This window comes from Periplaneta americana, chromosome 4, assembly GCF_040183065.1.
Source record: "Periplaneta americana isolate PAMFEO1 chromosome 4, P.americana_PAMFEO1_priV1, whole genome shotgun sequence".
Classification (NCBI taxonomy): Eukaryota; Metazoa; Arthropoda; class Insecta; order Blattodea; family Blattidae; genus Periplaneta; species Periplaneta americana.
The window spans coordinates 43,260,038-43,286,530 of NC_091120.1; the positions used below are offsets into that span (position 1 = coordinate 43,260,038).

A 26,493-nucleotide genomic window follows, 5' to 3' on the forward strand; every position below is an offset into this window, starting at 1 on the left:
ACATTTTGAGTTGCTGTCTATGTAGGAAAACCTGTATTGAAATATCTTGATTAGTTTTCGAGTAATAAATTTCTGTTTTATTACATGTTCAAGCCAGACACACTGTATAATTACTACTTTTCTTCTGGTTTCTTGCAAAGCAGCTCCCTAATCGTGATATTACTGTACACAAAAATGGCTACAGGTAATAACAAAGATGAATTGTCACCAATTAAGATGACGGTTCAAAGAAAGAGGAAGTGACAGGGTGTTTCTGAAGAATCACAGAACTGCTTTTTCTCGGAACTTCCTAAAATGTACCTTGATCATTCATCCCAAGTACCCTTTATATTCTATCCTCACATCCAAGAGTCTTGCAGTCAGTGGATGTAGAGTTAAGTAATGAATAGTAAAACATAACCTTCAAATACTAGAACGGAAATGTCTTACCTGTGGTAAGTGAATGAGCTTGTGGAGGCAAAGGGTACGGAGGAGGAGGGAAAGTCCAGTGAGGCATAATGTTGTTGCCAGGACCAACAGCAGGCAGAAGATTGTTGCCGTGTTGTTGTTGCGTCTGTTGCTGATGTTGCAGTAACAACTGTTGTTGCTGTTGGTGTTGCTGATGCTGATGTGCTTGTTCAAGCAACATATTTTGGCATAAGTTGCTGGTTACTTCCAGCTGATGCTGCAACTACAAAATACAGACCAGTGTAACAAGGATTAATGACAGGTACGAATAACATTTTTTTTTACCCAATGCCGCCAGGTTGTCGTTTGAAATTTCTGGTCTCCCCTGGCAGTGGCTTATTTGTAAACTTCTGAGGTTGGGGCACCTGAAAGGTGGAATTATACTGCCCTGATGACATTATGATAGGATGATTATGAAGTGCCAGGAGAGGTCTTAAAACTAAGCCTAACCTAATTTCCAGACCAGGGACAAACACAGGAATATTCCCCTTTAATGAAAAATTCCTGTGTTATAACCGGGAATCGAACCCGGGACCTCATGAACTGTAGTCAGAAACTCTGACCACTAGCCAATGAGGCTAACCTCTTTCTGAGTAAATGCTCCACTTTGTAATAATGAACTTTTCCAATATTTACTCATTTGTTGAGTGTATACTGAAATCCTAGACATATACTAGTGTTTAAGTGTTTACACAGCTTATTTTTTTATTACAGTCCACAATTTTGAGAAACCCCTTAAGTCACGAAATATGATATGATATGATATATATTTCTCAAAATCTTCGGTCCTGCTGGCCCTTCACATTTCTGTATTCGGGCCAGCATTCCCTTACTTGCACTATTTACAACTTTAAACAAGACGTATTTTGACACTTGAAGCCTGTTCTTGCTATGTCTTTCATATCCCTTCACTTTTACTTGATCATCCTTTTACTTTATCCACTACTATTCTACTTCCCTTCTCTTATTCTCAGTTCCCTTAAAAATCAGTCCTACCTTCATAACTAACTTAATACTTTAAATAACATAATAATACATCAATACTTCTCCTTCTATTCCCCGCACTTATTTCGCTTCCTCGTTCACCAGTCTCTTTTTTTCATCGGTTCAGCATTCCTCTCTTCTGCCTTTCTCCAATTCCGTTGCCATCTGATACTATGCTTGTTCCGCTGGCTTGGCCTTGGTGTGATGTCATTACTGGTCGTCTACTAGATGGTGCAGCCGCTGCCTTAGAGTTCACCGCCTGAGTGGAATTTGCTGACGATGGGTTCTTCCCTCGCAATCTCCTGAGTCACTGCCCTCATGTCATCCGCAACTTCATCTTTTCTATTTCTTCCACTATTATTAACAATTTTTCTAACTCTCTCCTTTATCTCTAATCTTTTATTTTCGTCAATATTCTCTCCATTTTCCAATGCATTCACGTTTTCCAAATAAAATTCAACATCAAATCATAACTTCCCGTTAATTTTCAATTTGTCCTTAATTAATTTTGCATAATGTCCATTATGCCTAGCTGCTTTCATAAACGGCACTAACACCTTCCTTCTACACCTCACCTCGTATTCAAAATCTTCATCTATACTAATGCTCGAGTCTTTCAATGCTTTCTTACAATGTATGATTTTCTCTTTAATCATCCGGTTTGCTAGAAGTCACGAAATACAAAGTTTTGGGGAAACATAAAAAAAAAAAAAAAATTGTTTAAAAGAAATGGATGAGTTAAGAATTGGAATGTTTGAAATGACGAATATTTCTGTATGCAAAAGAATATTTTTTAAATATAATATGACTCAATATTTATGTTTGAAAATGTTTGGCTTATGGTGTTTCTCAAAATCTGGTAAAGATTTAACAAAACAATCCCTTTATTTCATGAAATAATTGAAAATTTCGTTAAAAATAATACGAATTTGATTCTCAAAGCCAGTATTTAGAAGCTAACTTAATAATTTTTGCTTCATCTGAACAAATTTTATTCTAACCTGTATGAAATGTCACCAAGGACATAAATAATAAAGTTTTGCATGAAATAATCTAATACAATAATAATTACACAAAAGACAACAATATTATTGTAACAAATTCAGAATTCCGAAACAAAATGATTAATTTATCAAACACAACAACTTAGGCTATAGCTGTGTTTATTCTGTGTCAGCGCTGTCACTAACTTATGGGCCTTCTCCACGAAACCTAATTTTCAAGTGCATATGTTACAACAGAAATACAGTTTAATTTGTAGTATTTTTCTACAGAATGGTATATTCTATCCCTATAAAACAGGAATTAGCAATAAATTCAATATTGTTAAAATTTGACTTTTGAGGTTTCTCAAAAAATCGATTCAATTATCTCAGTTGTGAGTGTCAAAGAAAATGGCAGAATGTGATACCATATGGGAAAGTATACAAATAAATATGAAGGTTTTCACTGTAAGAACATGATAGGCTAAGTCACTTTTTCTTTATTTTTGTTTTTTGGTGCCATCTGCTAGCTCATAAAGTGAACTATCTTTCTAGTAAATCAGAATGGCAAAAGCCAGCATTGTAACATGATAACAAACTAAATGATATGTAAATTATGTCTTAGCATTGTATTAAAGTTAAGAAATGCTCCCGTGAAAAATGTAAGAAAAGTGACCTAGCATGTTCTTGCCGTGGGCCCTTCATATGTGAGCATGTTAATTAAATGGATTTTAGTCTCTATCCCTTTACAAAAGTGAAACAGGACATGTATTTATTCGGACCACATAAAACCGAAAAAAGGTAAGTGATATTAAACTTACTGTTTCTGATGAAAGAGTAATGGAACGGAGAAAAATTCTCTTCGGGCCCCGGGATTTGAACCCAGGTTTTCAGCTCTACGTGCTGATGCTTTATCCACTAAGCCACACCGGATACCACCCCGGCGTCAGACAGAATTGTCTCTGATTAAGTTCCAACTCTTGGGTTCCCTCTAGTGGCCGCCCTCTGCATTACGTCATAGATGTCTATGAACATAGGACTGAAGTCCACACATGTGCTGAGGTGCACTCAACTAGTCACTCATAACGAGTGCACCTCAGCACATGTGTGGACTTCGGTCCTATGTTCATAGACATCTATGACGTAGTGCAGAGGGCAGCCACTAGAGGGAACTTAATCAGAGACAATTCTGTCCGACGCCGGGGTGGTATCCGGTGTGGCTTAGTGGATAAAGCATCAGCACGTAGAGCTGAAAACCCGGGTTCAAATCCCAGCGCCGGAGAGAATTTTTCTCCGTTCCATTACTCTTTCATCGTATGATGACTCAGAATATCTGCATGGAAATATCATATGTACTTCGGTACATTAAAATAATATTACTGTTTCTGTTTTGTCGTGCATAATAGTGTAAAGTATTTTGGGGTACTCTGAAACATACTGGCAAAAATATGATATCTAACTTTACTGATCAAGAAATAACAAATAAAGATTAAACATTTGGGTAACTGTGCTTTGGATAGTAATGCACGGGAGAAAAAAAAACTCACAACATTTGATGTGTAAAAACTGGGTAAAAAATCTACTTTCAATGTAGTGAATATACTGATATTAATCACTGCGAATACATTCATAAAACATTCACTTTCTCAGTGCCATCGAAAATTGTACACAGTTGCGTAACAGTGCAGGATACAACAACTTCTGCATAAAGTACTCATGAAACTAATATTAAATGAGTTTCAATAATTTGCATTAACTATTATTTCTTAAAGCCTCACCTGAAGAGCTTGTTGCTGCCACCAGGTGGTGCTTGGGTTAGAACTGATTTGGCCTGCAGTGCTGCTGCTATTGTTGGTTTCTAAATTATTGGATGAAACTACCTCCTCAGAAGTGCACAAATTTTCTTGTCTTGTTTGTTGAGTAGATGGAGTCCACACAGCTCTTGGAACTGACATACCACTATCTATACAGTGAAGTAATAAGTTCATAAATAAGATAAATAATTTTTTGTGTACCAGTGAATCATTCGTAGTACTAGCAATGATACTTAACAGATTCTAGAGAATAACTATTAAATAAACATGTATCAAAATTGTGACGTAATGGAACGAAATGGATTTCAGATTTGGAATCAGCACACTCAATTTAGGTGGTATACTTGTTTTTCCCTGAGTATCAACATCAGTGTTGATCAGTGCTATGGTTTCACTTTCTACAAACCTGTCGATTCTTTTCTCCAGACGTTATGAGATGCTGGACCTTGCCTCTGTGCACGAACACAACCTACAGCAGGTGTCTGATTATGCCCGCCAGATCCAGCTGCACTAGCAGAGTTACTGTTATTTGCGTTTATATTTCCTGGCAATGACTGACGTCCAGAATCCAGCGACATACTTAATATATCCCTGAAACACAGTGGAACATCTTTATATACTGACCTGCATAAAACAAATAAAATTCAGTGATATTACAGTAGCGTGCAAATTAATCCGAACAACGTAATTACTTATGCAAAAACACTCAAAAGGGATAAAAAAAGGATCTAAGACATACCTCAGTAATCTATGTGGCCTCCCTTGTTCCTAATAACAGCTGAGACGATTTGGCATGGATTCCACTAATTTCCCACAAATATTCTTCATTTCTTCATGGCGAAACCATACATCAATGAGGGCAGAAATCATTTTCTCCTTTGTAGAACAATCCATTTTTTGCATTCTTCTTTTGCAAATTTGCCACAAGTTCTCAATGGGGTTGATGTCGGGTGAGTTGCCTGGCCAGGGGAGTACCTGAATATTCTTCTTGTTGAAGAATTCTGTAGTTTTTCGAGACGTATGGCATGGTGCCAGGTCTTGTTGGAACACACCTCTGCCATCCAGAAATGATTTTTGCAGCTGGGGTACGATTCTGGTTTCCAATAAGTGAATATATTTGTCAGAATTCATCATTCCCTTGATAGGTATTAATGCTCCAGGCCCTTCATGTGTAAAACAACCCCAAAACATTACTTTAGGGGGGTATTTGGGTGCTTGTTGGAGATGAGCTGCTGTTACTTTTTCGGATCCTTTCCGTACGTAAGAAACACGGTGGCCGTGGACCTCGAAATGAGACTCATCGGAAAAAAGTACATTCTTCCAGTCATTCACTGTCCAGTGTTGATGTAATTTTGCCCACATTAAGCGTTTTTTGCACATAACAGGGGTTAGCAGTTAATAGGCTTACGAGCCCTTCGTCCAGCTTCCAAAAGCCTATGCCGCACTGTTGTGACGTGAATATTCGCCCCATTGGTAGCCATTAACTCGCGGGTTAAGTCGACAGCAGTTAGTCTAGGATTTAATTTACTTTTCCTGACAAACGATCATCTGCAGGTGAAGTCTTCCTTTTCCGGCCACAGTTTCCTTTTTTCTGGGGTGTGATGGATCCAGTCTCCCTGTATCGTTTTATGATCGAATTAACAGTAGCCAAACTGATGTGACATTCTGCAGCAATTTTCCTCTGTGTCATAGAAGAATGCTCTGCTAATGTTATAATTTTAGACCGTTTTCGTGGAGGTGTATCCATTTGTGAAGATGACAGAATGTACACAGGATTGCAATATTAAGTCAACACAACTGAAATGCTTATAAGTACAAAACGACAGGCAAAATGTCACATATTATAAAAAAAATAATGACAGACCTTCAACAATGGAATTACACATACTACAGATGTCAATTAAAGCGGTATGGGCAGCTGTGAGGCCAACAATGACAGAAAATGTAAAAATATGTCGTGTTCGGATTAATTTGCACGCTACTGTATTTATAATGGAATAACTCACGAAGTTAAAGACATTTATGAAGGTTATTCCTAAGGTTACTTGTGTAAAACAGTTCTTGCGAACATGGGTTCAATTTTCAGTAGTTTCACAGTCTTTTTCCATTTCAAGAAATACATTATTGCGAACCATGTTTTGCAGTCTGTTTGCACATTACAAAAATACCACAGCTTGATCAGATATGGACAGTGGTGAGGCATGAGTGTTTGGTTTTTATAATTTAAATCAACTATTAATTTTCAGAAAATGTACAAATACTATTTATTCTGTGTCTCCAGTTGAGAGAAATTCAAAACATAATCACATGCACTAACACAACTAACCACGCTGATAATGGTTTACATCACATCTCAACTTAACTGAGATTAATTATTTAGCATTGTTATGCTCCAATGGTCATGAAATCTCAAAAAAAGTCTCATTCAAGGAAACATTTAGTTTTCAAAAACAACTTGTAAGAGATTGATATGGACAGAGTGGATGTCAAAATTTCTTAAAGAGTTACTTGTACATACACTTCCACAATTAAAAATTTATATGTTGTATAAATTTTATTCCTCCATATCCTTAAGCCCTATTTCGATGACTTTTATATGCTTAATTACTCTTCGATCTAAAAGAAAAAATATATTTGCCTACGTAAGAAGTTTTTGGAATTGTGAATTTTTTAAATTTTCAATTTATGCTTTGCACAGAACCAGTAAGCACTGAGCATGCGCAGTATGTTATAATTGAAACTTGGAAAATTCAGGTGGCTCAAATTTTGTTTCTGGGTCTTTACCAAACTGCTATTTAAAAAATTACTCCCAAGACTTTAAATATTTTCAGTCATTCTTTTCTTGCCTTAAAGATAACATTCACATTAACAAGCCCCAGCTTAATGGTTAGAATATGTGCACTGCAAGAGAAAGAAAAACATTTTTCTTCACAAACTTAAATTTTAAAATATTTTCTATTTTCAATAATAACAAGAAAGTTAAAATAAAAAAATACATATATTATAGTTTTGTTATTACAGAATGTCATATTAGTTTTAATAAAATGAAGAGTTCAAAAAGCTTATATTCTAATTTGTATATACATAATAAATATACTCGGAAAACATAGGTAACACATGTGAGGAATAGAACAACAATCTACAAAAAGATTCAGTGATATAATTTCGACTAAATACTGGACATGACTGCCTTGCAGTAAACCTCAAAAGGTCGAACAGTCTACAATAAAAAGCCTGTACACTATATTAACGGTCTGGCATGAGGATAGAAATGACGACCACCTACTCCAATACAGAAAACTGGATCCAGACTACAGGGCCTCGAGAAAAATCTGTACACCGTATTGGGATGCAAGGAAGCTAATGGACTGGAGTTCACAGAGCTAGCCATATGATTATACACATATAAATATACTAAATAAAGGTGTTCATACCTAGTAGTTGTAACTGAGAGAGACAAAGGATCTCTATTGTTATTGTTATTACTGCTGTTGTTTAGTTGTGTCAACCTTAGTTGAGAAGAACCAGCTGGAACTGTATGGTCATCCTCTTCTTCATCTTCCTGACCCTCATCACTGGAAAAGTCAATCAATCAATCAATCAATCCAATAAATAAATAAATAATAAATAAATAACAAATAAATAAGTAAATAAATAAAATAAACCGTCAATCAGTCAAACTACATAATGGGAGGAAATGGTGATGTGAGATTGTGTTTATCACATCGGTGATAGTTTGACCGATCCTCAATTGGAATGAACAAAAAAATTGTAGTCTTAAATACTCACTTGATTTAAAAGGTGATAGTACACATTGGCTACTTCATAGTAGTCGTGATAATATTCAATGAGGATGGCGAGACCTCATATAATGAATGTGATGTACTCACATATGGAAAGGTTTGAGCTTTGTTATTTTCAATAAAAACAAAATGTAAAATTATACTGCTCTTAGAAGAATCTACTGTCTAAGAAAGTATTCATAAATTGAAAAAAGTGAAGCTTATTAGACTACCTCGTAAAACAGAGCTACCACAAAGGAAAGTAAAATTTTCACCATTAACGTACTTAATTAAACATACCTCCTGGAGTCTTTTCTACAGAAGTACAGAATGTTAAAATTCTCGTGAAGTATAGAACTGCATTTTTATATTCCACAAAATTATATACAAATCTTGTGTATTATTATTAAATACATAGAAAATACCTGAGTGATTTTCTGACAGTTGTCTTATTAATAAGCATGTTTCCACTCACCACTTACAGGTACAAGTTACCATTCAGTGTCCATAAATGCAAATGAAACAGTAAGCAATTTATGTATCCGTTTAATAAAATAATTCAGAAAGTTATTAACTCAGGAGAAGCTGAAACGCCAGTCTCCGTTTTGCAATATTTCTGACACTTCTTTATGAAATTATCCATCATTCATTGCAGGTTCCTTCGAGAAACAGAAATAATGTTTTCACAGATACTCTTTTCACTTGTTCCAGGGCATGACGATTTCATTTGTATATTTGTCTTGTAAATTCTCCCAGAGGTAACAGTCAGGTGTACTAGATCATGGACTATAGGGGATTACATATTACTGTTAATAATTCCATCAGAACATTTTCCAAATTGTTCATATCAAAATATTGACTGCATGGCTTCGGCAAAATTTCTTGCTGAAAATATACAAAGTTAACCCACCTATTGGCATTAATAATATGCACCCACTTTCATTAATTTATAGCATATAGCCTGGTGGACTAAACTATGATGAATCAAGTGACAAGAGTAAAAAATAGCTTTCCAGTTTTGTCTTATTTAGTTTTTACTGTAGTTCCCCTAGTTGACCGCAACAATACAACAATGGCGTTTAATGGCTCAGAAAAATCTTTTTGCATCCTACAATTCGAAAAAAATGGTTGTACTACGAAAGTGTAATGCACTTTTCGAACTAAATATGGAAAGGAGGCACCCACAAGGAAGTAACAGTGGCATCAGCAATTTGTTACAATTGGTTGTTTGTGCTCACAGAAAAGACCATATATCCTACAGTTTCCAATAAATGTATTGAGTGTGTGGAGGAGTATTTTCAACATAACCCTTACTGCAGTGTTGCCAATTTGGAGGAAAAAGTCGCTAAATCTAGGATATCTGAGACTAGCAGAACTTCTACATGGCATACACACAAATTTGAATTTTCTGACTGGAACACTTTTGGTTAACTGATGTTTCGGTTGATCGGTATTCAGATAATTGATGTTCTACTGTATGTATTTCTCACTTATGTGTTTTTTTTTTTCAGACCCCTATAAAAACGTATAAATAAAGTTTTATAGTATTCGTACACTTGTTGCTAATGTATTTATGTATATGCTGACCTAGAATAACCAGCACTCTGCTCATGATTATCATTATCCTGATCTGCTAAGTCATCCAGTGTTCCTTGTGTCGATCCTCCCCATGTAGCATTTATTGTTCCTTCAGCCAGAAAACTGTAAGCAGGAGTTTCTGACTTATCAGCAGACACTTCACTGCACACATCCTGATTAATAGCCGAGGTCTGACCCTGATCTTTCCTCATCAGCTCTTCTAATTCTCTTCTCTTGGCCTGCAGCTCAGCTTGAAGAAGCTGTTGATGTGTTTGTGCGTCTATCTGTAAACAAGTCATAACAATTCTGGCTTGGAAAACAGGAATATGAACTTGAAATGAAGAATGAGAAGAATGTTAAGAGTTTGCAGATAGAGATTAACAATGTTAACAAAAGAAAAACATGCAGTTACTGTGAATATCCACACATTATAGGATGAACACCACTCTTGAGTCTAGTAAATGCCCCAGATCTCAAGAATTCTAGGTCAACATGCTATCACACAAACAGTTGGTGCAAAAGAAAAAGAAAGGAAGAAAGATAACAACTAATTTAATTATTCTTTATATTTCTTTTATTAACACTATTATGGGTACAGATATTGTTACAATAATATATAAATTTTGCAAAGGAAACATTTTAAGACAACTGTATTTAATTTTACTGTGATTTCAAAAGGATACAATGTTCAAATGAAGTTTACTCTAGAATTTCAAATTATGCACCTCAAAGTATAAATAAAAAGAGGACTACTACACAAGCATTAAAGAACTGCTGTCTAATAATATTAATCAAACTGCACATAAAAATGCTACAAAACCCAGAATGTTTGATGATACATAGGCAAACATATAAACCTGCACTGTTCTGAATATAAAGACCATTGTTATAAGAATATTTTTCCTAACAATCTCTCCCTCTCCCTAAAAGTTTTAAAAATGAGATATTGTGTAAAACTTGGTGGTGATATTTCAATAGTCATAATCATAACTGTATACAATAGAATCCCGCTAACCCGAACTTACTGGGACCGTGAACTGTTTCGTTTAAAAAATTTTCGGATTATCTGAAATCATTATTCGAACATAGTTATATTCATGAAGTGCTCGCATAATGCTCCCTCATATGCAGATTCATACCACTATATCAGAGAAAATTGAATGATTTACTAAAGTCAAAGAATAAAGAGCTGATATTTGTAATGAATTGTTCTCTAAGTAACCAAAGAATAATGAGAACTCTTATCTTACTCTTAACAAATTCTTCTTTTTTTTTTTTAATCATTACTGTAATTTCGTTTCTTAAAGACAGGATTGGATTTTGATCTCTTAAAAACATATTAAAACCAATTTTCGTTACCAAATATTGTATTTCTTCTTCTTTACTTCTTTTAGGTTTAATTTTTTTTTTTTAGAATTTTTTCTATTTTGGATCGGATCACCCAAAATTTTGGGGTAGCAGGGTTCTACTGAAAATAACAATGAAAGAACAACCATTTTTTATGTTAAGGACTGTTCCTTTTTTTTTAAGACTGTTATTTAACGACACTGTATCAACTGCTAGATTATTTAGCGTCGATGGAATTGGTGACAGAGAAATTATATTTGGCGATATAAGGTCGAGGATTCACTGTAGATTACCTGACATTCGTCTTACAGTTGCGGAAAACCTGGGAAAAACACCAACCAGGTAATCAGCCCAAGCGTGAATCGAACCTACATCTGCAGCCCAAGCGTGAATCGAACCTACATCTGAGCACAGCTCTGAATCAATAGGCAAGTGTGCCTACCACCTGAACTACATTGGTGACAATTGCTCATGTTTTTTATTTTATTTTATTGCGTTATTTTACGACGCTGTATCAACATCTCAAGTTATTTAGTGTCTGAATGAAATGAAGGTGATAATGCCGGTGAAATGAGTCCGGGGTCCAGCACCGAAAGTTACCCAGCATTTGCTCGTATTAGGTTGAGGGAAAACCCCGGAAAAAACCTCAACCAGGTAACTTGCCCCGACCGGGATTCAAACCCGGGCCACCTGGTTTCGCGGCCAGACGTGCTGACTGTTACTCCACAGGTGTGGACCTGCTCATGTTGAGTGGATAATGGCAATACTGCGTAAAATCGGGGGTGTGTTTCTGAAAGTTATACCTGCAGTCTTCATCATAATATTACTGTATATATTCTCAGTATATTAAAAAACAACAACGAAAGAACAATCCATTTTTATGTTAAAGATGTACATATTGCTTAGATATTGTATCAAATATGGCAGTATGCTTCTGAAAACTATCTTTGTAGTCGCCATAAATACAAGGGCTGATCTATTTGCTCCAACCATAACATACTTCTAAAGCAGACAGCACTGTTCAAATCATCCTGTCACACTTGTTTCAGTTAAGTTACAGCAGCTGTTTAGTATAATGGGATCAGAAAACAAGAGAGCAAAAAGCTGTGATAAAATACCTAGAGAAAAAGGGGCTGAGTTCTATACAAATCCATTGCAATTTATGCAAGTCTTTAGATGAATGTAGAGTAACATATTGTGACAGCCTCGTCGAGAATCGAGCATGCATCCCGCTGAAGGTAGGGCGCACGTGGAAGGAACGAGGCGCGAGAGACAAGGCGCGCGGGGAGAGAGGAAGGCCAGCATCAGTGAGCACTGGGCGGGGCGGCGCGTGGCGAAGAGAGAGGGGGAGAAAACCGACTGCGACGAGTCCGAGTGATGGGGAGACCAAGAATCGTCCAGAAACAGAAACGACCAGAAATTGAAGGCTCGCAAAGAGTTACTTAACAATAAATAGAAGAGCGGCACAGCAGAGTGGAGTCAGTCTTGTGAAGCAGCAGTGAACGAGCACGAAGCCAGCCTTCAAGACCGGAGTTCGACGCGAGAAGGACCGCAACTGTGGCAGTGACCAGACGAGTGCGACGTACCACAGTGACCAGATGAGTGCGGCGTACCGCAGTGACCAGACGAGTGCGGCATACCCAGAAGTCTTGGGTTTGACTTGAGTGGGTCCGCAACTGTGGGAGCGTCCAGGCAAGTGCGGCGTATCCGGAGTCTTTGGTTCGACGTGCAGTGGACCGCAGTTGGAGGACCTGAGTTCGAAGTTCAGTGGACTGTCTCTGGAAGTCTTGGGTTCGATATACTGTGAACTTGAGTGAATGAGCTAGAAGAACTAGCCAAGGCAAACGAACTGTGAACTGAGAACTGACAGTTTTGTTTTGTAAATAGTGCTTTGTGAACATTAGTTGAGATTAGGAGTACATAGTTGTCCTCAATAATCCAAGTGAATTGTCATTGTCGTCTGTGGAGTGCAATAACGAATACTGTGTTACTGTGTGGAGTGAAATACCCATTGTTGACGGGAGTGTTTAAATTCAGTTATAGAAAGTCATTATTGTTGTGACAATAAAGTAACATTATTGTTTTGAATTAAAGTCACAATATGATATAGCTAAACAGTGGTGTCTTGGGTGAAGTATGGTACAGCCTCGTGTGAAGATGAACACGCAGTTATGTAACCACATAAGACAATGTCAGATCTGCTAATAATTTACAGGGAAAACAAACAGAACTGAATTTACAGGTTTGCAACTATGAATGAAACATAGGTACATGACTATGAAACAGAGAATAAACCTCAAAGTACGCAATGCAAATATCAAGGCTCTTCATCATCTTGCAAATTTAAGCTCAACCATCTGCAGGAAAAGCTATTGTCTCAGTTTTCTATGATGCTAAAGGACTTATCATGATCGATTATTTGTAAAAAGAAGTTATAATCACAGAGACTTATTACAGAATGCAAAGTTCATTACAAAATTGCGGAAAGAAATTATTAAAATAAAGAGAGGTAGAAATTTGACCATGACCATTCTCCTCCATCAAGATGACACGCCCAGTTACACCTCCTGTGTTGCTATAGCTCACATAGCCAATGCAGAATTTCAGTTGATGAGAACCCTACCAAACAGATCTAACCACAACTGCATTTATATTGTTCTAAAAAAAAGAAAATCTGTGGAAAGAGATGTTTTACCAATGAAGAAATGGAAGCTGTGAATGAGTGGTCTGGGGATGTTGGAGACCATTTCTTCTGGAAGATCATACAGAGATATTGAAGAGCTAATGGAACAAATATATCAGTCTAAAGGAGGAATATGTTGAAAAATAAGATAAAAGCAGGTTTTCATTCCTTAAGAACAAATAAGTCAGGTGTGGAACAAATAGATCATCCATCAGATATATTATACTAAAATACAAAGGGAAAACACTCTTTCATAACATGTTACGAACTTTCCATATTGGCTAGATAAAAGAGATACTGTGTGGAATCTGATAAGTGAATTCAGAAGCTATACTCAAAGTCCTTATCATAATTATATATGATACTAAAACAACAACAACAAAAGAGAAGTCAATCCATTTGCTCATTTCACTTTTGGAGATCCAGTTTGGCACCTAGTAAACATTTTAATGGTTTTAACAATTATTACATTTTAACAATGTAATAATTTGTGAACAATATGTTGTCAATAATTTAATTTCAATAAATTAAAATAAATAAATAAAAATTCAAGAAATTATAACAATTTTACAAGACATACAGTATGTTTTATGTGTTTCGTAGAATAATGTTAAGATTATCAGTTAAAAATCTGAACGAAAAGAAACAAAAAGATGCAATTTTATGTTTAAAAGTATCTTAACAGTCTTTAATATTAGGCAGAAACATATAAAAGAACCACGTTTCATATATGCATGACAATGTCTAATCAGCCTGTTTTCTTGTTACCTGAGTATTTGTTTTCTTTTCACGAAGTGGAAGCTCCCGCTGGAGTTTTCCCAATTCTCTTCGAGCAGAGACTAATCTTTCTCTTTCCTCCTGCAAGCACTGTGTTTGCTGTCGCAGGTCACGTGTCATTTCTTGCACCATCTCTAGAGTCACCACCTCTGGGCCTTCAGGCAATCCACTGCAACTATTTATATTGAAAGATATTAATTTATTTATAAAAGTGATGAAGATGATGATGGTAATAATAATAATAATAATAATAATAATAATAATAATAATAATACTGGGAAAAAGATTAAATTTTTTTGTTCAGCCCTCGTTTCTGTTTTGGTAACATATTCTGTGTCAGCAATGCAACAACAAAAACACCACAATGATAATACGATAATACAGTACATTTAAATATTTGTGACATAAAATCATTTTTGCACGATGTGTTTTCTCGTCATTATAGCAAACGGCCGCCACAATTGAAAGTTGATTTTACTGAATTCAGAGTTGCCAATCTAGATAAGTATGTTGAAATATTACAAATAAATGTTCTAGAGTTGTAATGAAAACCACTGCCTTCTATGTCTGCTACAATACTACAATGCATGTAAAATTCATACGCAAAAGGCAGTGTTAATTAATATACATTACACGAAACAAATCAATGCATTTGAAATGTGCTGAACATTATTTAAACAATTAAAACTTCACTTAACAAAAAGAAATAAAATTATTCCAATTGAATATGAAATATTACAAGTACCTAAATCATTTTTATTCCTTCACATTGAAGTTGATGGTGAAGTTTGTATGTTGGCCAGACTGCTGACTTTCAGTCAGCTGTTCATAGTGTAATGTACATACTGTATATTAAGATTTTTTAAAATATTATTTTCAAAATATACTATCGTGCAAAAAATATTGTGCAATATACATTTGTGCGAGATCGTGTGTATTTGCTTGTTTTCCACACAAAACCAATCAGCGGAAAGTGTAATATTCCACATTCAGTATTCCCAACCTAACACACACAACAATTTCCCTCTTCTTACCGCTTTAAGTGACATATTGATTTTACTGCTTTAGGCTTTTAACATATTATTTTTAGAGACGTTCAATACAGTAATAATTATAAATTGGAAACTTACCACTGCAATTTCACCTAAATTGCACTGTTAATTATTGTTTTTAAATATTTGCAAAAATTAAGTACACTCTAAATCATTACATAATCTTACCATTTGTTTTAAGTTCGCATTTATAGACTGGGGGAAAAAAAGACAGACATATATCACGGCCTGCTGGAGTATAGTAAACACAGAAAACATTTTAAAGCAACAATGTTGAAGATAGATATTTTGGTTTGCAAATTTGCAGTCATTGAACAGAAACCAAGATGGAGATTTCATTACAACTAATTAGAAATTCCTCTTTCAGGTATATAATAAACGATCTTCGCACAAAATAATGTACGATACACGAGCGGTATGTTTTCTTTCAATTCTCGGAAATTAAAAAAGCTCAACTACGTTTTGCTTTTTCAAACTTTTGCTCGTACATGAAAACTTCAACATACCGCTCTTGTAACGCATATTACTATTATGAAGTGCATTACAAAATCTCGGAAACTGAAAAACTTGCTCTGCTTGTTTTTCAAATTTTTCCTCGATTTTATGAAAAGGACTTCCCAACTTTATATCATACTATATTATTTCAACACCACTTTAATTACAGGATGGAAATTCCATCTCCCACAGTAATACCTGTACATCTTTTTGACACGCTCATGCTGTGGATAACTAGCAATAATCCATACCTATCCTGAACTGGCTGTCTCACTGGTGTTCTCTCTCTATCACTACTACGGCGCTGAGTTTTAGATGACGGTGTCTCTGATCTTCTGCTATCACTTGTTGCTGCATCTTCTCTGGCCGCTTCTTGGCTGAGCAAATCAATATACTGATCAGGTACAGGTTGGCCACGATTATGGAAGTCTGACACTGCAGCTAGCAGATCTTGAAGGTGTTGTAGTCGAGCTCTGGCTTCCTGCAGTTGTCTGCAATTTGTATTCACTTACTTTAACATATTATTATAGTCACATCGCTGTTATTTCCGGCATGGCTCCGCCTCTTTGCTTACGTCCTAGTAAGAGTAGGTTCTATAAAGAGTAGGTACATATAACCGTTCGCCATTTTAGTTCTTTCATTGCCAGTTGCGGTTAGCAGACGACTCTATTTTCCGCACCATTAAACATTATCACGTCGTAGCACCTATGATAATCGCATTGTAAATTTCAGGTTTCATAGATGAATATCTAAGGAAAGCATAGAAGAAATTCGAAATCAAAATGTTTTTCGGGAAGAGAGAAAAAATTACTAACTTCGAAGTGTAACGTTCAAAATAGACATTGACACCTTCAAACGTTTTTCTATTTTTAATTTTAGATGGGAGTCAAAGCGAGAGAAATGTTTAGAAAGAATTACTTTTAAAAGTGATTCCTATTCGAAATCTGTACCGTACTAGTTTCCCAGTTACTGGGAGTAATATATGTGCGGACCTCAGTTTGCAGAGCAACAACTTAGGTCTGTTAGAACTGTGGATTTTCATAGAAAGGCCGGCCCTTCGGCGGAGCAAGTGGGGCGGTCACCCCAGACCCCATGCTTTGTGGGACTCGCTGCCGGAAAAAAATGTAATCTGTCGATTACATTCTTGTTATAATATTTAATGTGAGAAATTTAAAAATAAATAGCTAAGTGAATGTTAAGATAGCTTTTGTATACCTAACGAAATCAATTGTTGACTATAATGTTTAATGTATGTGGATCAAATGTTGCACTGTTTATTGAAGGTTTAATTACCAGAGTATCCAGCTGCATGGCTCTAAGTCGATTGTTACCCTTGATTCTATTATTATTATTATTATTATTATTATTATTATTTTAAACAAATACACCTAAAAGAGCGCGGAATTAAAATTTGTACTGTTGTAAATTCTCGTCTGCTTGCTGCAAATGGCAAGGAAAGAGCGAAAATGGCGGACGATTATACCCAGTATCTATAGAGCCTTAGGAAGTCCATAACGAAATCAACAGCGAATGACAAGACACATATGTTTAAATGTAGCCGACTTGCAACGTGATTGGCTGCCGGAAATAAGAGTGACGGGACTATAGTTTCATGCTTCATATATGTTACGTTAGAGTGGAACTAAGTAATTCACGTATTCTTCACATATTATCTATTATTTTATCTTGCTCTGCACTTCCATTCTGGCAATCTCCTCACTGTCAAATTGTATTAGCATCGTCATCATATCATCATTGTCATCACTATTACAATCCTGATTGCCCAATGTCGTCATCATTATTGTAATCATATTATCATTGTAATGTCACAACCGCCACCACCACTATCATCTTATGCATATTCACTTAATGGATACACTATGCTTTTCCGAGGAATGATCGTTTCATTGACAACTTAAAATTTAAAATGTCAATCAAATATTCCATTTTGTCTCATTTTCAGTTTAAACAAATTACAAAATAATTCGAATTACTGTATTTCTATGATGACATACTGTTAAGAGAAAACGAAAACAAAGCTCCAATACTTGACATATAAATTATGGGAGTTGCTTCATTTGCTATTCATTATTACCAATATTTGAAATAGATAACGAAGCTTTTGAATGACACACAAATTGAATTAGTCACAAGACGTTTTGAACGAAAGTGAAGAGAAAAGGGAAATTCTTTAAATTATAGGGACATCAAGCACTTTTCTATTCCGAGCATAATATATTTATTACAACTATACTTCTGGAACTTAACTTTCCAACATTTCGGGACTACAAACATGTAGGTTACATCAGGATGTATGACCAAAGGGCTTGTTATGCCTGTATGGACTAAAATTAAGTTAAATTATGGTTTATTTAACGATGCTTGCAACTGCAGAGGTTATATCAGCGTCACTGGTGTGCTGGAATTTTGTCCCGCACGAGTTCTTTTACATGCTAGTAAATCTACTGGACATGGGCCTGTCGTATTTAAACAAATTTAAATCCCATCGACCTGGGCCAGAATCAAACCCGCAACCTCGAGCATAGAAGGCCAGCACTATACCAACTATGCTACTGAGGCCGAATGTCTGGAGTAAAAACAAGCCCAACACAGTAGGCAAGTCCTCTATTTGTACCTATCTATGCTATGAAGAACATTTATGTTGTTCTGAAACACTGGAAGTGTTAAGTTCCAGAACATGGTTCAATGTGTAAAAGTCTACTTCTGAACACATTCACCATGAAAGTCAAAAACCTGTATACTTATTAATAACTTTTCAATATTTTTCTTCAGGCGAGAAAAAATAAGACATGAAATTATAAGACAAATAATATTATAAAAAAATAGTAAAAATGTTAAACATATCAATACCATTTTGAATCTCAATGTGCTCGGTAATCAGAGCATTGGAACATTATTAAGCTGTTCCTATCATGAATAAGAAGTAAAATACAACCAACAAAAAAAGAATACATTTGTGCATTCTACAGATTTTGTGACATGTTTGAACTTGCTACTCTCTTTGAGGAGACATGATGCAGCGAAGGCTCTGAAAATTTGGATGTTTTCTTGGACAGTAGCAGGCAAAACAGAAAGTAACAGTATTCACAGTGCAGTAATTCAAACTGAATTACAATGTACTGTAGCACACACATGATTTTCTTTAAGAGGTTTCAAAAGTGATTGTCAAAAATTTAGAGATGAGAAGTAAAAATGAAGAGAGGCAAAAAAGTTCCAGTAAACATGGATCCGCAAATTAACTGTTTACGAGATAATGCCATTGTTTTGTTAGTTGGAGCTGCCAGTGAACCGAGCACTTGGATGCAGTAAAGCGGCAACATTCATGCTTCTTACTATACCGCACTCCCCCAATCCCATTTCCTTCTAAGTCTGAGACGATATCTAAACAGACAATATGGTAAATGGTGGATAAGTAGAGGAGAACCTGTACCTAGATCACCGAATTTAACTCCTTTCGATTTTTGTGTATAGGGCTATACAAAAAGCATAGTTTACACAACAGACATCACTTCACTTGAAGAATTGCAGCATCAGATTGTAGATCTCTTCCAGCAAATGAAGAATGACCCAGAATTGCTGAAGCTCATTTGTGAGTATTTGCGGAGAAGACTAGACAGATGCATTCAAGTGCATGGTCAGCATTTTGAAGACCTGCTGTAAAATTCTTCAGTTAACATGTTCATACTATACCATACCTTGTTTATCCACAAATTTCACTATTGTTAAAAAAAAGTTTCTTTTGTGTGTGTTCAATCACATTTCTGTGATGTTAAAGCCAAAATTATGGATTTGACTGTCTCGTGATTGATAAATTGAGTTGCTTAATATCAAAGGCAGACATCTGACCTCAGATCGAAATTTAGATAATGTGGATTCTTATACATTTTTTCGTGCTCTTTTCAGTTATGGTGAACTATATGCAAGCTCTAACACTTACTTACTTACTGGCTTTTAAGAAACCCGGAGGTTCATTGCCGCCCTCACATAAGCCCGCCATTGGTCCCTATCCTGAGCAAGATTAATCCAGTCTCTATCATCATATCTCACCTCCCTCAAATCCATTTTAATATTATCTTCCCATCTACGTCTCGGCCTCCCTAAAGGTGTTTTTCCCTCCGGCCTCCCAACTAACACTCTATATGCATTTCTGGATTCGCCCATACGTGCTACATGCCCTGCCCATCTCAAACGTCTGGATTTAATGTTCCTAATTATGTCAGGTGAAGAATACAATGCGTGCAGTTCTGCGTTGTGTAACTTTCTCCATTCTCCTGTAACTTCATCCCTCTTAGCCCGAAATATTTTCCTAAGCACCTTATTCTCAAACACCCTTAACCTATGTTCCTCTCTCAAAGTGAGAGTCCAAGTTTCACAACCATATAGGACAACCGGTAATATAACTGTTTTATAAATTCTAACTTTCAGATTTTTTGACAGCAGACTGGATGATAAAAGTTTCTCAACCGAATAATAATAGGCATTTCCCATATTTATTCTGTGTTTAATTTCTTCCCGAGTATCATTTATATTTGTTACTGTTGCTCCCAGATATTTGAATTTCTCCACTTCTTCAAAAGATAAATTTCCAATTTTTATATTTCCATTTCGTACAATATTCTCGTCACGAGACATAATCATATACTTTGTCTTTTCGGGATTTACTTCCAAACCTATCGCTTTACTTGCTTCAAGTAAAATTCCCGTGTTTTCCCTAATCATTTGTGGATTTTCTCCTAACATATTCACGTCATCCGCATAGACAAGCAGCTGATGTAACCCGTTCAATTCCAAACCCTCTCTGTTATCTTGGACTTTCCTAATGGCATACTCTAGAGCAAAGTTAAAAAGTAAAGGAGATAGTGCATCTCCTTGTTTCAGCCCACAGTGAATTGGAAACGCATCTGACAGAAACTGACCTATACGAACTCTGCTGTACATTTCACTGAGACACATTAACTCTAACACTACATCTATAAAAATAAATTGTGTTAAAATATTACAAAGAACACAGTGAAACAAGAAGTGCCTCTAGATCAAACTATGGAGACAACAGATGTGCGTCTTTGATATTAAACTACTCAATTAAATAAAATTGTCACTGCTTTTGTTGGAATTAGTACTTAGTATTCAGCAGGCCCCAACCAGCACAAAATGGCATTATCTCGTAAACAGTTAATTTGCAGATCCATGTTTACTGAAACTTTGTTGCTTCTCTTAATTTTTAATTCTCATCCTTAAATTTTTTACCATCACTTTTGAAACACCCTGTACATTGCATATAAAAGTACATACACGGTCTTATTTTGAATGTCCCTCGTCCTTTCCACTTCAGACGTAGCTTGTACAATATTGTCAGGCTTGCTGCTGCCGCCACTAGTGCTGGTATTACTATTACTGCGAGCTAGCCCTTTCATACTTCCACCTCTGCTTTTATCCTTCTTCTGTCGTCGCAGATTTACTGCCTGCTCTTCGAGATCATAATCCTCTCCTTGTCTTGATCCTGACTGGTCCTCAATGCCATTCTAAAATGTAGATCATTTGCTACAGTCACACATTTCTTACTTAAATAAGAAAGATATAAATGAACTATGCCAATTACCTAAATACGTCTGGAGTGACATAAGACTAATTGGTGCATTCAGCCAAAGGTCCCAGGATCGATACCCGGTCCTGGAACAATTTTTCCTTTGAAATTATTCAAGTCTGCTTCACAGGGAGCTTTACCTGAAAGCTAGATTTGAATAAGACTACTTTTGTTTTTCAAATATTCGTGTCTAATATTTCTTGTTATAATTAATTTAAATTCAATAGGAGTAACAGCTACTGCTTTACAACAACATTTGTATTAACAATAAATATATGTCCTAGTCAAAGCATATTTATTTATTTGATATTTATTTATACTTACTTACTTGTACTTACAAATGACTTTTAGAGAACCCAAAGGTTCATTGCCGCCCTCACATAAGCCCGTCATTGGTCTCTATCCTCAACAACATTAATCCAGTCCCTAGCATCATATCCCACTTCCTTCAAATAAATTTTAATATTATACTCCCATCTACGCCTCGGCCTCTCCAAAGGTCTTTTTCCCTCAGATCTCACAACTAACACTCTATACACATTTCTAGATTCACCCATACATGTGCTACATGCCCTGCCCATCTCAAATATCTGGATTTAATGTTCCTAATTGTGTCAGGTGAAGAATGTAATATGTCCAGTTCTGCATTGTGTAATTTTCTCCATTCTCCTGTAACTTCATCTCTCTTAGCCCCAAATATTTTTCTAAGTACCTTATTCTCAAACGATTTATTTATACTAAATTACATAAAATATAACGAATCAGGAACACTTGTATGAATAAAGCAATTAATCAATATGTCTTTCCAAGGTTTAAAATTTATCCTAAATCTTTGTAATTCTAAACTTACTTGAGTAGCAGTACTTGCTCTGTTCTGAACAGCTGACATAATGCCCTTCAGCTGTGCAAGCTGAGCCTTCATCATGTTCAGCTCTGCTATCTTGACCCGCACGCTTTCGTAGTCTGCCTCACCATCCACATCTGAGCACTCTGCTTCACCATCTTCACTTCCATCTTTATTGCTCTGATCATCCGTATGTGAGTCTTTAATTAAACATGCCATTACATGATTATTTCCACATTATTATGCAACTTTACAATGAAATTAAATATTTAAAAAGGTTTAAAAAAATAAAATTCAAATTTCGGACATAATTTATTTATTAAATTATAACTCGTCTTAGAGCTGAAAATGATTGTTCTATCAACACATAGTTAATATTAGCAGTAATCTTTTTTACTATTACGATGAAGGGAATGAGTGCTATCATAAAAAAATCCATTGCACAATAGCACACTGAAGGCCAAGGACTACTAGATATTATAAATTATACGATGTACTGCTATTTCAAATTTTGGATGAGCACATTTTTAAAACAACTTTTTATTTTTAAGAACTAGATCAGAAAATTAATCCAGTACCATACTTGCAAATCACAAGCATGGAGCCTTGATTGCAAAATTGTGAACTAGACTCACGTCAGTCCTGAAATTATCTGAATCTTACAACATTCTTCTCCCTTTTGCTTTCACTGTATTTGCAACATGTCTCAAGGAATGAAAAATTTAAGTGATGATAAATATTACATAATATGAAGGCAGTACTCACTCAGGTTCCTAGATGTTTATAATTTTGGATGTTATTAATTGTTAATGAAGCTAGAATAGATAACATGCTTACCACCAACAGTTTAATTTTCTTTATGCTCGACCATGCCGAAATGTAGTAATTATACACTTGGTAGCAGTCCTTTAATGCATGTCATTAAAGTAGCCTACACCTATTCATTAAAGTTCAGGTTTTCGATTATTCTCGGATATGCAATCGAAAGACAACTAGCTAAAGTCAAGCAGGCTGGAAATCCAATACTGTTGCAGAAGGTTATGTTCTGTTACTGTAATAATTAGCGTTAATTGTAAATAATATTCAAATAAATTCAATTTGTCATTTCGTTTTTCAATGTCGAATTCAATTTCAAGGTTATATCAAGTTTAATGTTTATCTTACTCTCTAGATTATATCAAGATCGTCGACATTCGTTGCCTGGAAAAAATCAATACTTTCGCATCTGCGCACATCTCACAATTTACGAGATTGGACAAGGTCAGTTCACTCCCCAGTCACATAAGAATAACATGAATACTTATGAATAATTTCAAGTTAGAAATATGGTCGAGCATAAAAAGTCGTATGAAACTTGCCTATAATGGTAATTAAGATGCTTGTATGAAAATTATGAAGCTCACTTGCGCTTGTTTCATAAACATCCTCACGTCTTAATTACTATCATTATAGGCTCTTTGCATAATGTACTATTATATTAATTCTATGCCAGAATTTTTCACTCACACAATTCAATTTATTTATCATATTTTGCAGGTCCTTCAAATTAACTAATATCACTATATTATCTGCATATCGGATGTTAACCAACCTGCATAGTAATAACAAGAGGTGGACATATAGGTAAGTAGTGATAACAATAAGTAGGCATAAATCAGAAATGATTAAGAATGTGACCAAAGGAAAAGATAGAAATATTTCGGAACAGAAATTAACTTATCAGCTACTGTTAATTGTACCTGCGGTAGTGATACAAGGAAGATTGTTGAGTGCTTGAAATTCCGAAACTAATTGATCCATGTGTTGTTTCTTGTACTGCAGTTCTTGCAGTTTATCTTGCAACACCATGTGCTCTGAAACTAATTCTTCATCTCTTTCCCCAAGCATTTGCACCAGCTAATCAGAAAAAAAAAAAAAAAAAAAGTAAATATCTGTGAGATCAAAAACCAGCAAATAAAAAATATAAGCACAATGAATGTTGTGCAACCTCATAGTCTAAAATTTGCAGTAATGGCTCAAATAAGCTAAGACAGTAACAACTATTATATTGTTCGGGGATAAATAATGATAACCCACATATACAAACTGCATACATTTTAATTTTTACTGCAAACACAAGAGGATTGCCATATTTTTTTAAGCAGCATAATCCCATCATTTGTTAACGTGTTTACATAATTATTCAACCAAATCAAAGATAATATGGCCTATAGGCTGCTAACAACCAGAAAACTGTCAATCTCAATTTTGAGGATTATCACTATTTACCCCCGAAGTCTTCAATTGTCAGTAATAGTCACAGTACCCATATATGCATATTTACTAAGGAAAATAATTCGAAAGTAATTTATATAAAAAAGAAGGTAAAATATAGGAGACGGCTTCCAGATATGGAGTAGCTATGAATATATTGAATAAGTAATTGCAGACAGCCGATAAGGGGTGTCCTTCAGCTTGGAAGTTGGGCGAAGGGCTAACAACCCATCACCGTAAAAAACAGCTTGTTACGAAACCCCAACATAAGATCTTTGGGAAGGACGAGACATAGATGGGAGATGATAGGGACTGGATTAATCTTGCTCAGGATAGGAGCTTATGTGAGAGTGGCAATGAACCTCCAGGTTCTCTAAAAGCCATTCGTAAATAAGTAAGAAGGTAAATATGTAACGTGATGTTTACCTAAAATTTCACATAGACATTTCCTTTCAAATAATTACGATATTCCTTTAGGCAATGAGAGAAAATGTGAATTCCTAAATGGGTTACATAATATAAACAAAGCTTTTTACGTTATGCAGAAACTGCTATCAATTCAATTTGTAACAAGAAACTTGTAACTTATATCATTTAAACTTTGGAACCATTATTGTATAGTATATACGAAAGTTATTATGCTGTTATTTCGTATTAGAATTTTCTTGAAATTGAAAAAAAAGAGTGTATTTCTTGAGGACTTTATAAAAAAATTAATCAGACGGAGATGGAAAACGAAATTTACGACACAAACTACTAAAACTGTACTGAATATGAGGAAAAAATATTAAACCTGAAATCTCAACTAGTCATCGCCAAATACAGTCCTGAAAACTTGAAAAAAAAAAATTGACCAAAATATTTTTTTTCTTTATTCATTATTTTGCAAACTGATATATGCCACTGATAGAAGTATATGAGAGGTAACTGTCCCAAAAAAAAGTCTCTATCTTAAACCTATCCTATTGAAAAAAATATTATAAAGTATCAAATTTCAGCACTTTTTCAACATATTACATGACATTCTTGTGGACAATCCTTGAAGTTTTGCCTAGTTTGTAATGTAGAAAAAGCTCTTTCAAATGATATGAGTAAAATATTTATCATTACTCATTTGCTTTTAATAAGAGATAATCAACACCACGTTTCTGTATTCCAGTGCTAATTTTCAAAACTTTGGACAGCCCTGGCATGCACGATTTTACTTTCAGAATTATGCATGTCCTCTTCACGAAAAAATGTTGATGACAGTCATGCAATGCATTTTTTTTTTCTTTCCAAATTGGTCGAGTTCACATGGAATACCCTAAAATGGTATAAAAATTAGAAGACTTCTTTTTTTTTTTTTTTTTTTTTTTACAGTAATTACAAAGATACAATATGTGGTATGTCTGACTACTTCAGTTTTCGTTTGTAAGCTGTTTTTAAATGAGGAGCTTATTTTCGCCTGCCAAAGTGGTGTGCACCTTCAAAATGGGTCACAGTCCTGCCATCTATCTGCAGTATGCGAAACCCGAATCACGAAAGTGAAGTGGGTAGGTCTCTCTCTCTCTCTTTTTTCAAAATGACCCTTGTCCATTCCCATAGCTTAGTGGAAAATCATGTGAAACGTTTTCAGGTCTAAAATTTCTTACCAGCTAGGCAAGAGACATTATGAAACCAAAAAGGTTGGGTGCATTTAGAATCAAATGGGAGAATGAGACTCTTTGATTCCAAAGTTGGAACTAATACGAGGGGGATCCAGGAAATAATGACAGTTTTGTTGTAATAATTAAAAAAATATATATTTATTTGAAAAAACAAAGTCTGTTACATAACTGAAGCTTCCTTTACTTCTCTACATAATCAC

At 35.3% G+C, this 26,493-nt stretch overlaps 1 protein-coding gene across 8 annotated transcripts in view; it reads right to left on the reverse strand.

Annotated features, from left to right (window-relative positions):
• LOC138697776 (pericentriolar material 1 protein-like) overlaps window positions 1-26,493 on the reverse strand; it is a 98,278-nt gene that overhangs the window by 39,969 nt on the left and 31,816 nt on the right. For all 8 annotated transcript variants that reach the window (XM_069823268.1, XM_069823270.1, XM_069823272.1 and 5 more), the window contains 10 exons: window positions 24,131-24,287; window positions 22,398-22,591; window positions 21,256-21,485; window positions 16,194-16,433; window positions 14,387-14,570; window positions 9,598-9,872; window positions 7,663-7,803; window positions 4,635-4,819; window positions 4,193-4,377; window positions 430-670 (listed from right to left, as the gene is read on the reverse strand). In XM_069823268.1, coding sequence (XP_069679369.1) covers window positions 430-670; window positions 4,193-4,377; window positions 4,635-4,819; window positions 7,663-7,803; window positions 9,598-9,872; window positions 14,387-14,570; window positions 16,194-16,433; window positions 21,256-21,485; window positions 22,398-22,591; window positions 24,131-24,287 — 2,032 coding nt within the window. The remainder of the gene's footprint in view (window positions 1-429; window positions 671-4,192; window positions 4,378-4,634; window positions 4,820-7,662; window positions 7,804-9,597; window positions 9,873-14,386; window positions 14,571-16,193; window positions 16,434-21,255; window positions 21,486-22,397; window positions 22,592-24,130; window positions 24,288-26,493) is intronic.